The sequence below is a fragment of the Bombina bombina genome, chromosome 6, assembly GCF_027579735.1.
Source record: "Bombina bombina isolate aBomBom1 chromosome 6, aBomBom1.pri, whole genome shotgun sequence".
Taxonomy (NCBI): domain Eukaryota; kingdom Metazoa; phylum Chordata; class Amphibia; order Anura; family Bombinatoridae; genus Bombina; species Bombina bombina.
Genome location: NC_069504.1, coordinates 177,402,779 through 177,418,563, shown reverse-complemented (window position 1 = coordinate 177,418,563; position 15,785 = coordinate 177,402,779). Strand labels below are relative to the sequence as shown.

The 15,785-nt window shown below is 39.2% G+C and overlaps 1 protein-coding gene across 1 annotated transcript in view; it reads left to right on the top strand.

Annotated features, from left to right (window-relative positions):
• The window catches only part of LOC128664358 (ankyrin repeat domain-containing protein 26-like), a 418,274-nt gene that overhangs the window by 256,901 nt on the left and 145,588 nt on the right, over nucleotides 1-15,785 (top strand). The window contains exon 24 of the mRNA XM_053719196.1: nucleotides 13,186-13,369. Coding sequence (XP_053575171.1) covers nucleotides 13,186-13,369 — 184 coding nt within the window. The remainder of the gene's footprint in view (nucleotides 1-13,185; nucleotides 13,370-15,785) is intronic.

Sequence of the window (15,785 nt, the reverse complement as noted above, 5' to 3'; positions counted from 1 at the left end):
TCCTCTTTCAAGGACCCTATGGATAAGAAACTGGAAGCTTACTTAAGAAATATGTATAGTCATCAGGGTTCACAATGTATTGCTACGGTTGCAGGTGCAGCCTCTTATTGGTGTGACTCTTTGTCTGACCTAATTTCAGAGGAGACTACTATAGAGGAGATCCAGGATAGGATCAAGGCTCTAAAGCTGGCTAATACTTTTATCTGTGATGCCAGCATACAAATTGTTAGGCTGGGAGCTAACATTTCTAGCTTTGCGGTTCTAGTTTGCGGAGCTCTGTGGCTAAAATCTTGGTCTGTGGATGTAACTTCCAAGTCCAAACTTCTGTCTTTACCTTTTAAGGGCAAGACTTTATTTTGGCCTGGTCTGGCCAAGATCATTTCCGAAGTTACTGGTGGAAAGGGATCTTTTCTTTTCTACCTCAAGACAAGAAGGCTAGACCTAAGGGTCACCAGAATTCTAATTTCCGTTCCTTTAGCAACTTCAAAGGACAAACATCTTCCTCTTCTTCCAAGCCAGAGCAATCCAGGACTTCATGGTGGTCCTTCCTCTAAGTCTAAGTCAGCAGGAAGGGGCCACCCCCGATCCAGTCTTGGATCAGGTAGGGGGCAGGTTGTCCTTCTTTTGGCAGGCTTGGATCCGCAATGTCCCAGATCCTTGGTCGGTGGAAGTAGTATCCCAGGGATACAGGATAGGGTTCAAGACTTGTCCACCCAGGGGCATATTTATCCTGTCAAGGTTATCTGCAAACCAGATGAAGAGAGAGGCCTTCTTAACCTGCGTAAAGGACCTATCTTCTCTGGGAGTGATTGTCCCAGTTCCTGTGGCGGAACAGGGTCAAGTATTCTATTCAAACCTTTTTGTGGTTCCCAAAAAGGAGGGAACTTTCCGTCCAATATTGAACCTCAAGTGTCTTAACAAATCTCTCAAGGTTCCGTCCTTCAAAATGGAGACTATATGTTCTATTCTGCCCTTGGTTCAGGAGGGTCAGTCTTTGACTACCATAGACCTGAAGGACGCATATCTTCATGTTCCTATTCATAGGGAAAATCACCAATTCCTGCGGTTTGCCTTTCTAGACAAACAATTTGTTGCCCTTTACTTCTGCCTTGCCACGGCTCCTCAGATGTTTACAAAGGTCCTAGGGGCCCTTTTGGCGGTGATTAGATCTCAGGGGCTAGAGGTGGCTCCATACTTGGACGACATCTTGGTTCAGGCGCCATCTTTTCATTTAGCAAAATCCCACATAGAATCTCTGTTGTCTATTCTTCGTTCCCAGGGGTGGAAAGTAAATCTGGAAAAGAGTTCCCTGGTGCCAGACACCAGGGTATATTTTTTGGGGACGATCATAGACTCTCTGTCCAAAAAGATTTTCCTGACGGATGTCAGAAAATCCAAAATTCTTGCTTCTTGTCTTTCACTTCAGTCCTCTATTCGTCCATCAGTGGCTCAGTGTATGGAAGTAATTTGTCTAATGGTTGCTTCCATAGACATTATTCCTTTTGTGCGTTTCCATCTGAGATCTCTACAGTTATGCATGCTCAGACAATGGAACGGATACCACTTTGATCTCTCTCAGAGGATAATTCTAGACCCCCTAGCGAGAGACTCTATCCTGGTGGATTTCTCAGGACCATCTGTCTCAGGGAACATGCTTTCTGAGACCATCTTGGGTGATTGTGACTACAGATGCCAGCCTGTCGGGCTGGGGAGTAGTTTGGTGTTCTTTAAAGGCTCAGGGTCTTTGGACTCGAGAGGAGTCTTCTCTCCCAATAAATATTCTAGAGTTGAGAGCAATCTTCAGTGCCCTAACAGCTTGGCCTCAATTGCGTTTGATCCGGTTTATCTTGTTCTAGTTGGACAACATCACCTCGGTGGTGTATATCAACCACCAGGGAGGAACCCAGAGTTCCATAGCTATGAAGGAGGTGACTCGCATTTTTCAGTGGACGGAGTCTCATGCTTGTCTTCTCTCTGCCATCCACATCCCAGGGGTGGACAACTGGGAAGCGGATTTTCTGAGATGGCAGACCTTTAATCCCAGGGAGTGGTCTCTCCATCCGGAGGTATTCACAATGATAACCCTCAGGTAGGGGGTTCCGGAGTTGGATCTGATGGTGTCTTGTCTAAACGCCAAGCTTCCAAGGTACAGATCAAAGATCAAGAGATCCAAAAGCAGCTCTGATCGACGCTTTGGTGGTCCTTGGGACTTCAGTCTTGCATACCTGTTTCCTCCGTTTGCTCTCCTTCCTCAAGTTATTGCTTGTATCAAACAGGAGATGCCGTCTATGATTCTAATAGCTCCTGCCTGGCCTCGCTGGATCTGGTTTGCAGATCTGGTGAAGATATCATCTCTTCCCTCTTGGAGGTTGCCTTTGAGGAAGGGCCTTCTACTTCAGGGTCCCTTCCTCCACCCAAATCTAGATTTTCTGAAGCTGACTGCTTGGAGATTGAATGCCTAGTCTTGACTAGGCATGGTGTTTCTGAAAAGGTCATTGATACCATGCTTTAGGCTCGTAAACCTATTACTCGCAAGATTTACCATAAGGTATGGTGCAAATATCTTTATTGGTGCGAATCGAAGGGTTTCTCTTGGAGTCTGGTGCGGGTTCCCCACATTTTGTCTTTTCTTTAGGATGGCCTGGAGAAAGGTTTGTCAGTCAGTACTCTGAAGGGTTAGATCTCTGCAATGTCTATTCTTTTACATAAATGTCTGGCAGATCTTTTGTTCAGGCCTTGGTCAGAATCAGGCCTATGTTTAAACCTGTTACTCCTCCTTGGAGCCTTAAAGGGACATTATACACTCATTTTTTTTTTTACGTTATCGTCTGTAGCCTGTTACATACATTAATTGTATCCCTGATTAACTTTTTTAAACTTAAAGAAAATATTTGCAGCTGAACAGTGTGAATTTTTTGTTATTTACCAAGCCCATCGATGTTTTCAGAATACGTTCAGCCACTTCGTGTATGCGCGCTCCTGTTCAGACTCCTTCTTTTGTGCATGCGTGCCATTAGCTCTGACATCATTTTCTCTTCAGCATGGGATCGCGGCGCTGCCGCGATCCGATGCTTCTCATTGGTGGTGATGTCAATTCTATTGTGAGGTGTGCAATCAAATGCTCCTCGCAGTAGAACTGTCAGCAGAATTTTTTTTAAATGATAGGATATTGTCGATAAGGAGCATCAGGATCCAAAGGATTTGTCCGGACTTAGTGACAGATAAAGTTTTGATAGGGACTCCTGCCATGGGATAGCCCTTTTTTATAGTGTATATCTTTCCCACACTTTCATGTCTTTTATCACAATACCAGCTCCAGATGGGGTCAGAGGTCTGAATTATTGAAAAATACAATTCCCAAAGTTGACAGTTCCTTTGCGCATGGGTGTAATGCATGTGAATGAAGTGCAGGGTTTTCATATGTACACCTACTTTTCATATATACACCGTATATATGAATAGTAGGTGTACATATGAAAATGCTGCCCTTAATTCACATGCATTATTCTCACAGCTTCTGTCACAGTGTGTCAGTCAATCTTGAATTCGTGTGACAGCTAGCTAAATTTGAAGCGTAAATCAAAGCCGTGCGCACGTCAGTGTGTACTTAACAATGCGCCGTGCACGTAAGCCGAGCCGTGCACGTAAGTTATAGCGCATGCGCAAATGCGAGGGGGAGTTTCAACAATTTAATTTGCATAATCCTCCTTATTGGCCAGTTACGGATGCGTATGTGTTTTAATCCTCTCCCATTCCAGGAAGGCGGAGCATTATGGCGACAACCAAACTGTGGAAATGTAAGTTATATTTTAACTTTTACATTGATTGCAATTACGTTTTAACACTGCATTTGGACACCTTTAATAAACAAGATGCAATGTATACACACAGTCTTTATGAATATGAGTGTGTAATGGTCCTTTAATCTTGTTCTTAAAGTTATGCAGCAGGCTCCGTTTGAGTCTATGCATGCAGTTGATATTAAGTTGTTATCTTGGAAAGTTTTGTTTCTCCTTGCTACTTCTTCTGCTCACAGAGTTTCGGAACTTTTGGCTCTGCAGTGTGATTCCCCTTAACTTATTTGTCATGTGAATAAGGTGGTCTTTAAGTTGGGATTTCTTCCCAAGGTAGTATCGGATCACAATATCAATCAGGAAATTATTGTTCCTGCGTTTTCTCCTAATCCTTCACAGAAGGAACGCCTGTTGCATTACCTGGATGTTGTGCGTGCTCTAAAATTTTACCTTCAAGCAACTAGAGATTTTCGGCAATCTACTGCCCTGTTCGTTGTTTTCTCTGGTAAGCATAAGGGTCAGAAGGCCACATCTAATACTCTTTCTCTCTGGTTGAGAATTGTTACCAGGTTAGCTTATGAGACAGATCGTCAACAGCCTCCTGAGAGAATTACGGCTCATTCTACTAGATCTGTCTCTTCTTCCTGGGCCTTCAAAAATGAAGCTTCTGTGGAGCAAATCTGCAAGGCGGCCACTTGGTCCTCGTTGCATATCTTTTCCAAATTCTACAAATTTGATACTTTTGCCTCGGCTGAGGCTTCTTTTGGGAGAAAAGTTCTTCAAGCAGTTGGTGCCTTCTGTTTAGTTCTGCCTGTCTTGTTCTCCCTCCTTTCCATTCTGTGTTCTCTAGCTTGGGTATTGGTTCCCACTAGTAATTAGAATGGATTTGTGGGATCTCCATTCCATTGGAAAGAAAACAAAATTTATGCTGATAAATTAGTTTCTTTCCTGGCATAGAGTGTCCACGACCCGCCCTTAATTTAAGTTAAGACTGCTTTTTTTGTATAAACTTCAGACACCTCTATACACTTGTGCCATCTTCTCTTTCCATATTCCTTCGGCTGAATGACTGGGGGCTTATGGGAATTAGGAGTGATACTTAAAGGGACATAATACTCATATGCTAAATCACTTGAAACTGATGCAGTATAACTGTAAAAGCTGACAAGAAAATATCACCTGAGCATCTCTATGTAAAAAAGAAAGATATTTTACCTCACAATTTCCTCAGCTCAGCAGAGTAAGTTCTGTCTAAAAAGTTATAATTCAGCTGCAGTTTAATAAAAATAATAATGAAGAAATGAACAGCTGCCAATCAGCATCAGCAGTGCTGAGGTCATGAACTATTTTACTGTGATCTCATGAGATTTCACTTAACTCTCATGAGATTTCATTGTAAACTTCCTTACACTGAATAAGGAAATAAGATGAGAGTGCACGAGGCTCATCCCTTCGGCTGTCCCGGGACAGACATACTGATATGCTGCCTAGAAATCCTTTACAATGGGATGTGGCTACTGAGGAAATTTTGAGGTAAAATATCTTTCTTTTTTACATAGAGATGTTCAGGTGATATTTTCTAGTCAGCTTTTTACAGCTATGCTGCATCACTTTCAAGTGTTTAAACATTTGGGTATTATGTCCTTTAACAGCTCTGCTGGGGTGTTCTTTGCCTCCTCCTGGTGGCCAGGAATTGAATTCCCACTAGTAATTAGAATGGATTCGTGGACTTTCCATGCCAGGAAAGAAAAGAATTTATCAAGTAAGCATAAATTTTGTTTTTATAGTGAAAACACAGTCCCCCATTGACCTCAATGTAAAGGCACTTTAAGTGCTGTTTTTTTTTTCTAACACCCCACATCCCCTCACTTTAACCCCTTATAACTGCTTTGTGCATTTTATTTTAATTTTTTTTAAAGATGCTCATATTTTTATTTTATGTTACTCTACAGTCCTCTTTATTTTGGGGGAATTTGGGCAACTTTTTTCATTAACCAGAGGTCTGACTTCTGGTTAATGATTTCTAGCGCTAGTGTAAAAGTGAGCTTGTGGTATCATTAACCAGCCACTTGTATTGGCCAGTTATTTAACATTCGCTGGTAAAGGGACAAATTTGCCTCCTTACCAGCGAACACTAAGATAGTGCCTTATTTGTAAGTACAAACAGTAGAAATAAGGTAGCGTAAAAAGAACCAAAATCCCAACAAAATACAAAAAATAAATGTATATGTGCGTCAAATAATGTTATTCTAATAATAATGTCTAAGGATTATAGATAGGAAATCACAATAGATACAGCACCTCACCCCTTTTCCTGTGCACGTAGGAAGGGGTTACCTCAGACCCCCCAAAGTATATCAAAGTCCAAAGTATTCCACAGCACCAGGATTGTGAATAAAAAACTTGGAACATCAGATTCATCAGATAAACTTGCTATGATGTTCCAGTAATAGTTTTTTATTTACAATCCTGGTGTTGTGGAATACTTTGGACTTTGACATACTTAAGGATTATAGATATATAGAGGATTAAAACCCAGTGATACGAACAAAAGTCCTCTTATGGTGTATAATAAAAATAAAATCCACTGTGAGTTGTGCCAGAATCGCAAACTAAGTGTGTACTATTCCCAAAAATATCTGAGAAAATAGAAGGTCACAATCAATGGTAATTTCAAATCACGGGTGTAAATAGAATCAATTGGAGGGTAATATCACCCAAAGCAATGGATCGTAGATTCCAGTCTGTGTGAGAAACAGATCAGCCGCTCCTTATTGTTAAGGTTACAGAGAAACTTTGAGATAGAACTGAGAAACTTTGAGATAGAACTGAGAAACTTTGAGATAGAACTGAGAAACTTTGAGATAGAACTGAGAAACTTTGAGATAGAACTGAGAAACTTTGAGATAGAACTGCAAGGGAAGAAAACAGAAGTGTAACTGTGACTCACCTTAAAAGTTATATAAATTTACTGCACAAACACACCCCTACATATGACACACACTCACAAGATAAAAAATATCAATATGCGCGTAATGATATGTCTTTAGGAGCACGCTCCTCTCTACCGTCTCCTGTGCTGTAAGGATATTTGTAGATCCTCTCCTTAATGTAACCCAAGGTTGATCTCCTAATGATCAGTTCCTCCGCGGTGTAATCAGCACTATCTGATATTGTGTAGAGCAGAATTTTCAAACAACCCGCCCGGCAAGTTCCCCAGTTTGTTTTCTTCCCTTGCAGTCCCATTATTAGTACAAAGGAATTTAATTAACGGCAAAGGTTAACTGTATAAACAAATGTTAAGAGACTCTTGAGCAAATATTCTTGCTTAGTGGAAATTATGGAATTATACTGTTTGGTTCCTACCAGATGTTTCCTTATTCGTATTTTTTCTTTCTTCATTTTTTAATGATTGTCAACCTTAAAGGGACAGTGTACTTTTTTTTATTGTTTAAAAAGAGCACGCCTTTACTGCTATTTAGCTTTGCGCAAACAACATTGTTGTATAAATATACTTTATAACCTCTAAATCTCTGCCTGTTTGTGAGCCCCTGCAGCCGTCTCTTATCTCAGTGCATTTTATGAGCTTTTCACAGCCATTCAGCACTTGTTCATGTGTGCAATTAAGATAACATTATGCATACTCCCATGGAGTTATGAAGGAAACAGCACAAATTGGATAAATGCAAGTTTGTAAAAAGCTCTGAGATAAGGGGGGAATCTGCAGAGCCTTAGATAAAAGGTAATTACAGAGGTAAAAAGTATGTTAATATGACACTGTTGGTTATGCAAAACCTGGGAATTTGTAATAAAGGGATCATCTATCTTTTTTAGCAATAACAATTTTCAAGTAGACTGTCCCGTTAATGCTTTTCTGTTCTAACAGTTAGATTTTTGTTGTAATGCTGAGAAAATGTTTTCATCTTGCAAACTGCAAATTGATTTTTTTTTGTATTGTTTTATAGCTAATTAACAGGTTTTGTTCAATATTTCTAGAATTTGCAAACACTTGTGATCTAGGCATAATTACACATTTTAGCCAATTTTCATACCGGTATTTACCAGCCAATACCTGTAATGTTTACTCCAGGGCTCAAAATAAAGAAAAGGAGAATCTCCCTAAAACATCACCAGTAAAAAGTATTGTATTTAATAGTCCAGTAAGTGCCTGGTTTATGCCCTCTACTGGGCACTGGGACTGTGTTTCATACTACTTGTACCTTGGCAAACTTACAAGTTAAATCAGGAACTACCAGTGGATAGGGTTTATGTTGTCTACTGGGCGCTGGGACTGTGTTTGATACTACTGGTACCTTGGCAAACTTACAAGTTAATTCAGAAACTACCAATGGATAGGGTTTATGCCCTCTACTGGGTGCTGGGCTGTGTTTGATACTACTGATATATTGGCAAACTTACAATTTAATTCAGAAACTACTAGTAGATAAGTTAGAAATTAGACTTTTACCTATATTTAATATTAAATGGACTAATAATGGTTTTCTCTTGATTGGTAAACTTTGGTGATATTTGTCATCCACTGTAATTCCCTACTAGCTCAGGACTACTGGAAATATTACTGTATATGTTTTTTCTATTTACTGTGTTTGCGTTACCGGCAATAATATACGGCTAGATTTGGAGTTTTGTCGGTAACTAAGTCTGCACTTAACACTCTAACATGTACCCCGAGTCTAAACACCCCTAACCTTACACTTATTAACCCCTAATCTGCCACCCCGCTATCGCTGACCCCTGCATATTATTATTAACCCCTAATCTGCCGCTCCGTAAACCGCCGCTACTTACATTATCCTTATGTACCCCTAATCTGCTGCCCTAACATCGCCGACCCCTATATTATATTTATTAACCCCTAATCTGCCCCCCACAACGTCGCCTCCACCTGCCTACACTTATTAACCCCTAATCTGCCGACCGGACCTGAGCGCTACTATAATAAAGTTATTAACCCCTAATCCGCCTCACTAACCCTATAATAAATAGTATTAACCCCTAATCTGCCCTCCCTAACATCGCCGACACCTAACTTCAATTATTAACCCCTAATCTGCCGACTGGAGCTCACCGCTATTCTAATAAATGTATTAACCCCTAAAGCTAAGTCTAACCCTAACACTAACACCCCCCTAAGTTAAATATAATTTAAATCTAACGAAATTAATTAACTCTTATTAAATAAATTATTCCTATTTAAAGCTAAATACTTACCTGTAAAATAAATCATAATATAGCTACAATATAAATTATAATTATATTATAGCTATTTTAGGATTTATATTTATTTTACAGGTAACTTTGTATTTATTTTAACCAGGTACAATAGCTATTAAATAGTTAAGAACTATTTAATAGCTAAAATAGTTAAAATAATTACAAATTTACCTGTAAAAGAAATCCTAACCTAAGTTACAATTAAACCTAACACTAGACTATCAATAAATTAATTAAATAAACTACCTACAATTACCTACAATTAACCTAACACTACACTATCAATAAATTAATTAAATACAATTGCTACAAATAAATACAATTAAATAAACTAGCTAAAGTACAAAAAATAAAAAAGAACTAAGTTACAAAAAATAAAAAAATATTTACAAACAATTACAAAATAACAAAGCCCCCCAAAATAAAAAAATGCCCTACCCTATTCTAAATTACTAAAGTTCAAAGCTCTTTTACCTTACCAGCCCTGAACAGGGCCCTTTGCGGGGCATGCCCCAAGAAATACAGCTCTTTTGCCTGTAAAAAAAAACATACAATACCCCCCCCCCCAACATTACAACCCACCACCCACATACCCCTAATCTAACCCAAACCCCCCTTAAATAAACCTAACACTAAGCCCCTGAAGATCATCCTACCTTGTCTTCACCTCACCGGGTATCACACCGATCCGTCCAGAAGAGCTCCTCCGATGTCCTGATCCAAGCCCAAGCGGGGGGCTGAAGAGGTCCATGATCCGGCTGAAGTCTTCATCCAAGCGGGGCAGAAGAGGTCTTCCATCCGATTGAAGTCTTCATCCAAGCGGCATCCATCCGGAGCGAAGCGGCAGCATCCTGAAGACCTCCACCGCGGAACATCCATCCTGGCCGACGACTGAACGACGAATGACGGTTCCTTTAAATGACGTCATCCAAGATGGCGTCCCTCGAATTCCGATTGGCTGATAGGATTCTATCAGCCAATCGGAATTAAGGTAGGAATATTCTGATTGGCTGATGGAATCAGCCAATCAGAATCAAGTTCAATCCGATTGGCTGATCCAATCAGCCAATCAGATTGAGCTTGCATTCTATTGGCTGATCGGAACAGCCAAATAAATATTTGTAAATATTTAATGTAAATATTTTTTTATTTTTTGTAACTTAGTTCTTTTTTATTTTTTGTACTTTAGTTAGTTTATTTAATTGTATTTATTTGTAGCAATTGTATTTAATTAATTTATTGATAGTGTAGTGTTAGGTTAATTGTAGATAATTGTAGGTAGTTTATTTAATTAATTTATTGATAGTCTAGTGTTAGGTTTAATTGTAACTTAGGTTAGGATTTCTTTTACAGGTAAATTTGTAATTATTTTAACTATTTTAGCTATTAAATAGTTCTTAACTATTTAATAGCTATTGTACCTGGTTAAAATAAATACAAAGTTACCTGTAAAATAAATATAAATCCTAAAATAGCTATAATATAATTATTATTTATATTGTAGCTATATTAGGATTTATTTTACAGGTAAGTATTTAGCTTTAAATAGGAATAATTTATTTAATAAGAGTTAATTAATTTCGTTAGATTTAAATTATATTTAACTTAGGGGGGTGTTAGTGTTAGGGTTAGACTTAGCTTTAGGGGTTAATACATTTATTAGAATAGCGGTGAGCTCCGGTAGGCAGATTAGGGTTAATAATTGAAGTTAGGTGTCGGCGATGTTAGGGAGGGCAGATTAGGGGTTAATACTATTTATTATAGGGTTAGTGAGGCGGATTAGGGGTTAATAACTTTATTATAGTAGCGCTCAGGTCCGGTCGGCAGATTAGGGGTTAATAAGTGTAGGCAGGTGGAGGCGACGTTGAGGGGGGCAGATTAGGGGTTAATAAATATAATATAGGGGTCTGCGGTGTTAGGGGCAGCAGATTAGGGGTACATAAGGATAACGTAGGTGGCGGCGCTTTGCGGTCGGCAGATTAGGGGTTAATAAGTGTAGGTAGGTGGAGGCGACGTTGTGGGGGGCAGATTAGGGGTTAATAAATATAATATAGGGGTCGGCGGTGTTAGGGGCAGCAGATTAGGGGTACATAAGGATAACGTAGGTGGCGGCGCTTTGCGGTCGGCAGATTAGGGGTTAATAAGTGTAGGTAGGTGGAGGCGACGTTGTGGGGGGCAGGTTAGGGGTTAATAAATATAATACAGGGGTCGGCGGTGTTAGGGGCAGCAGATTAGGGGTACATAAGGATAACGTAGGTGGCGATCGGCAGATTAGGGGTTAAAAAAAATTATTCGAGTGTCGGCGATGTGGGGGGACCTTGGTTTAGGGGTACATAGGTAGTTTATGGGTGTTAGTGTACTTTAGAGCACAGTAGTTAAGAGCTTTATAAACCGGCGTTAGCCCAGAAAGCTCTTAACTACTGACTTTTTTCCTGCGGCTGGAGTTTTGTCGTTAGATGTCTAACGCTCACTTCAGAAACGACTCTAAATACCGGAGTTAGAAAGATCCCATTGAAAAGATAGGATACGCAATTGACGTAAGGGGATCTGTGGTATGGAAAAGTCGCGGATGAAAAGTGAGCGTTAGACCCTATTTTGAGTGACTCCAAATACCGGCGGTAGCCTAAAACCAGCGTTAGGAGCCTCTAACGCTGGTTTTCACGGCTAACGCCAAACTCCAAATCTAGGTCATAGTGTTTTAACTCCTTGACAGCCTGAAAAATACACTCACATTTAAAGGGACAGTCTGCACCAGAATTTTTATTGTTTTAAAAGATAGATAATCCCTTTATTACCCATTTCCGAGGTTTTGCATAACTAACCCATTTATAATAATATACTTTTAACCTCTGTGATTATCTTGTATCTAAGCCTCTGCAAACTGCCCCTTTTTTCAGTTCTTTTGACAGACTTGCAGTCTAGCCAATCAGTGCCTGCTCACAGATAACTTCACGTGCACGAGCACAGTGTTATCTATATGAAATACGTGAACTAACACCCTCTAGTGGTGAAAAACTGTTAAAATGCAATCTGAAAGAGGTGGGCTTCAAGGTTTAAGAAATTAGCATATGAACCTCCTAGGTTAAGCTTTCAACTAAGAATACCAAGAGAACAAAGGAAAATTAGTGATAAAAGTAAATTGGAAAATTGTTTAAAATTACATGCTCTATCTGAATCATGAAAGTTTATTTTGGCCTAGACTGTCCCTTTAAAGGGATAATAAACCCAAATGTTTTCTTTAATGATTCAGATAGAGCATGCAATTTTAAGCAACTTTCTAATTTACTCCTACTATCAATTTTCTGTGTTCTCTTGGTATCTTTATTTAAAAAGCTGGAATTTAAAGCTAAGGAGCCAGCCCATTTTAGGTTCAGCACCCTGGATAGCGCTTGCTTATTGGTGGCTACATTTAGCAAACCAATAAGCAAGCATAACCCAGGTCCTCAACCAAAAATGGACTGGCCTTACATTCCTACTTTTAAAATAAAGATAGCAAGAGAACGAAGAAAAATTGATAATAGGAGCTTTAAGGGCATAACGACCAGCGTCGTACAGGGTATGGTGCTGGTCGTTAAGGGGTTAAAATTGCATGCTCTATCTGAATCCTTAAAGAAAAAATGTGGGTTTAGTGTCCCTTTAAGTGATTTAATCCCATTAATTGATCTTAACACCCACACATAATTTAACCCCTTCTTTGGCCATATCACACGTAGTAAAGAATTAACTACATGCATTAGAAGCTTAACCATTTGACATTTACCTTTGTGGGCCATGGGGCTGGTCAACCACATATTGTATGCTACCTCTGTTAGAACCACCCTTAGGGAGTTGCAGAGTGAAGAAAAGAAGAGAATGAGAGCACTGAACCTGGCCACCATGTATTCATGTGGCTTCTGGGTGGAAATGACATGCTGCAAAGGGGAGAGAAGTGGCCTCTGATTCCTGCACCTCTCCCCAGCCAAAATGCCACCAGGGCTTAAGTAAGTATTATAAGGCGCCTGGGCCTATTTTTGTTGTTGTGATAAGATACCTGGTATTTTCTGAGTCTTAGTTAGTTTATACAATTTTTTAAGACGTTTGTTTTTCTTTTTTTCTGTGACTTTCAAGTGATTTTAGTGTTACTTTTCTTGAAAACTTTTTTTTTTTAATATATTAGATTTACTTTAGAACAAGAAGTAGAAAAGAGGAGGAGTGTAGAATTGCTTTATGATAAAAGCAAAGTACAGCTGAGGAAGAAGGAGGATCAATGCTGCAAGCAAGTAGAAGAAAAACAACAGCTTGAACTGACGTTAAGAAACTTGGATCTTGAAATGAAAAGTCTGATGAGCAGTATGAAACAGGTTTGATATATCTGTTCTGTGTTGGGCTGTACGTCTAGTTTGTCCCCAAATAAGTGAATCGCGTTTTTAATATTCTGTAAGATATTAAAACACATTACTATTTTTGTTAACCTAATGCTAATGTCTCAAAAAACTAGAGTGCAACATCAAATCGTGCCCAATCATTGCATCCTGTGATAATGCAAAGCTAGCTGCATTCTTCTCAGATACTATTTTTATTAAAAGTGTTTCACTCTATAATTCTATTAGTTATTCTTAAAGGAATTAGAGGGATTTTTCTTTGCATAAATGCTTTGTAGATGATCCGTTTATATAGCCCATCTGGGAGTGTTTTTGTAAAATGTATAGTTTTGCTTATTTTTTGATAACATTGTGCTGATTTTCAGACTCCTAACAAGCCCCAAAGTATCAGCTGTAGACTGAAATCTACAGATTCCTGCTATTCCTGTTTGTGTAATCTGTCTTTTCATATGCAAGGGAGGGGGGAGGGGGAGTGTCTACTCTTCCTGCTTTTCCAGCCCCTTTTACTGGGGGTCCCAGCCTAACTTCATCAACAGTGCTAAACTGGTGGCTTCTGAGTAAGTTTTTAAAAAGTTTTATTCTGGATTTTTAGATCTGTATCTGTGCCTATTCTTCTTTATACTAGTGTCTGTTACATGCAGTTATATGAAAAATGTTGTACACTGTCCCTTTAACAAAACTTAAATTTATTGGACCATAATAAAAAAAAAACTTGAGCTCGAAGGAAACAGTATAATTTACCTTCATTTGAATTATTTACAAAATTATATTCCATTATTGGCTTCAACACCAGTAAAGAGCTCTGATCGCATTTGAATTGATACTGCTGAATTTTAATACATTTAAAACATTTTTTGCCAGCTATTCTGTCTAATTAGATGGCGATATATTATTTTTTCATACAGGTGGTCAGAGACCATGATCCATTAATCCTGGGAATTATCTTGTCTGACCACTAGCAGGAGGCAAAGATTCCCAAATCCCAAGATCTCTATAAACCCTTACTACCTTACTAGAAACTAGTCTTGTCTTTGCCTCTTCTGGAGGAAGGTGAACAATGAAGATGTGTATATGATTCTTCAGTGAGAGGGGTTTATAGCCTATGTTGAGGCTCATTTCCCCGTCAGAGAGCAGTGTTTGTTAGTGGGATGTATATGGGGTATGGTTAGTGGCTCTCTTTTTCACCTTGTCAGGGCTTGTGGCTTGTATTCCTGCTCCACCGACAGCTTATTGAGAAGAGCCTTTCCTGTCTTTTACAGTCCGTAGCTAGCGATTAGGGAGCGAGGTAGTCCTATAGCCTATCTGCAATACATTATTGTACCTAGTTGCACGCTGTACTCCTACCTCCTATTGCCTCTACAAGTGAAGTGTTGACATAGAGGACTTCCCTACAGTCGCAATCAGAGCATTCTGATCTCCACCTGTCTCACGTTCAACACGGAATACAATTACCCTGGAGCAACACACTGCATACAGACAAGTAACTTTTTCAGGACTTTTTGGTAACGGTATCTTTAGTCGACTTCCAAGATCTTTTGATAATTCTATATATGGGGACTTATTCTATATACAGTCTTGCAATACACTTGATCCTCATCACTTATTTATTATTTAGTGTGTATTTTTTCGTTCTGTAATATAATACATTTGCAATTACCATATCTTTTTCAGTTGCATCTTTATTAGTGTAGGTGGCTATATTGATTTATAGCCATCATGACTATTGCAATTGGTTTGAGACAAGAGCGCTATTATTAAGTACTATTATTTCCTTTTTATAATTTTACATTTTGAATCTTTACTTAAGCACCGGTCCGTATTGGACTTTTTGACTACTGCTATTACCTGTGTCTTGGATATTTCTAATTTTTCTAACACGGAACATTACTAGTTTCTGATGTCTGCTTTTCTAGACAAGCATTTTCAGTTTGTTGCTTTACCATTCAATCTGGCTACAGGTCCAAGAATGTTCCTAAAGGTTTTGGGTGTCCTACTGTCTGTGATCAGATCTCAAGGTTTTGCAGTGTTTCCTTACATGCACGATATCTTGGTTCAAGCTCCATCTTTTCATTTAGCAGAATCTCAGGCCAACAGACTGTTGTTGTTTCTTCAAATTATTTGGGGCCTCAGACAAAGGTTACTTTTCTGTGGTTTCAAATAGATTCCATGGGTAGATTTACCAATGTCTGTTTGACATGATACGCTGTAGCGTATCATATCCGACAGACATCACTGAATGCCGACAGGATACGCTGTCGGTATTTACCATTACACAAGCAGTTCACCAGAACAAGGGGAACAAGGGCCATTCGGCCCTTGTTAAATCTACCCCCATGAGTCTTTCTTGAACAGATCAGAGAAGGCTAAAATTGGTGTTAGCCTGTCTAAGTCTTCA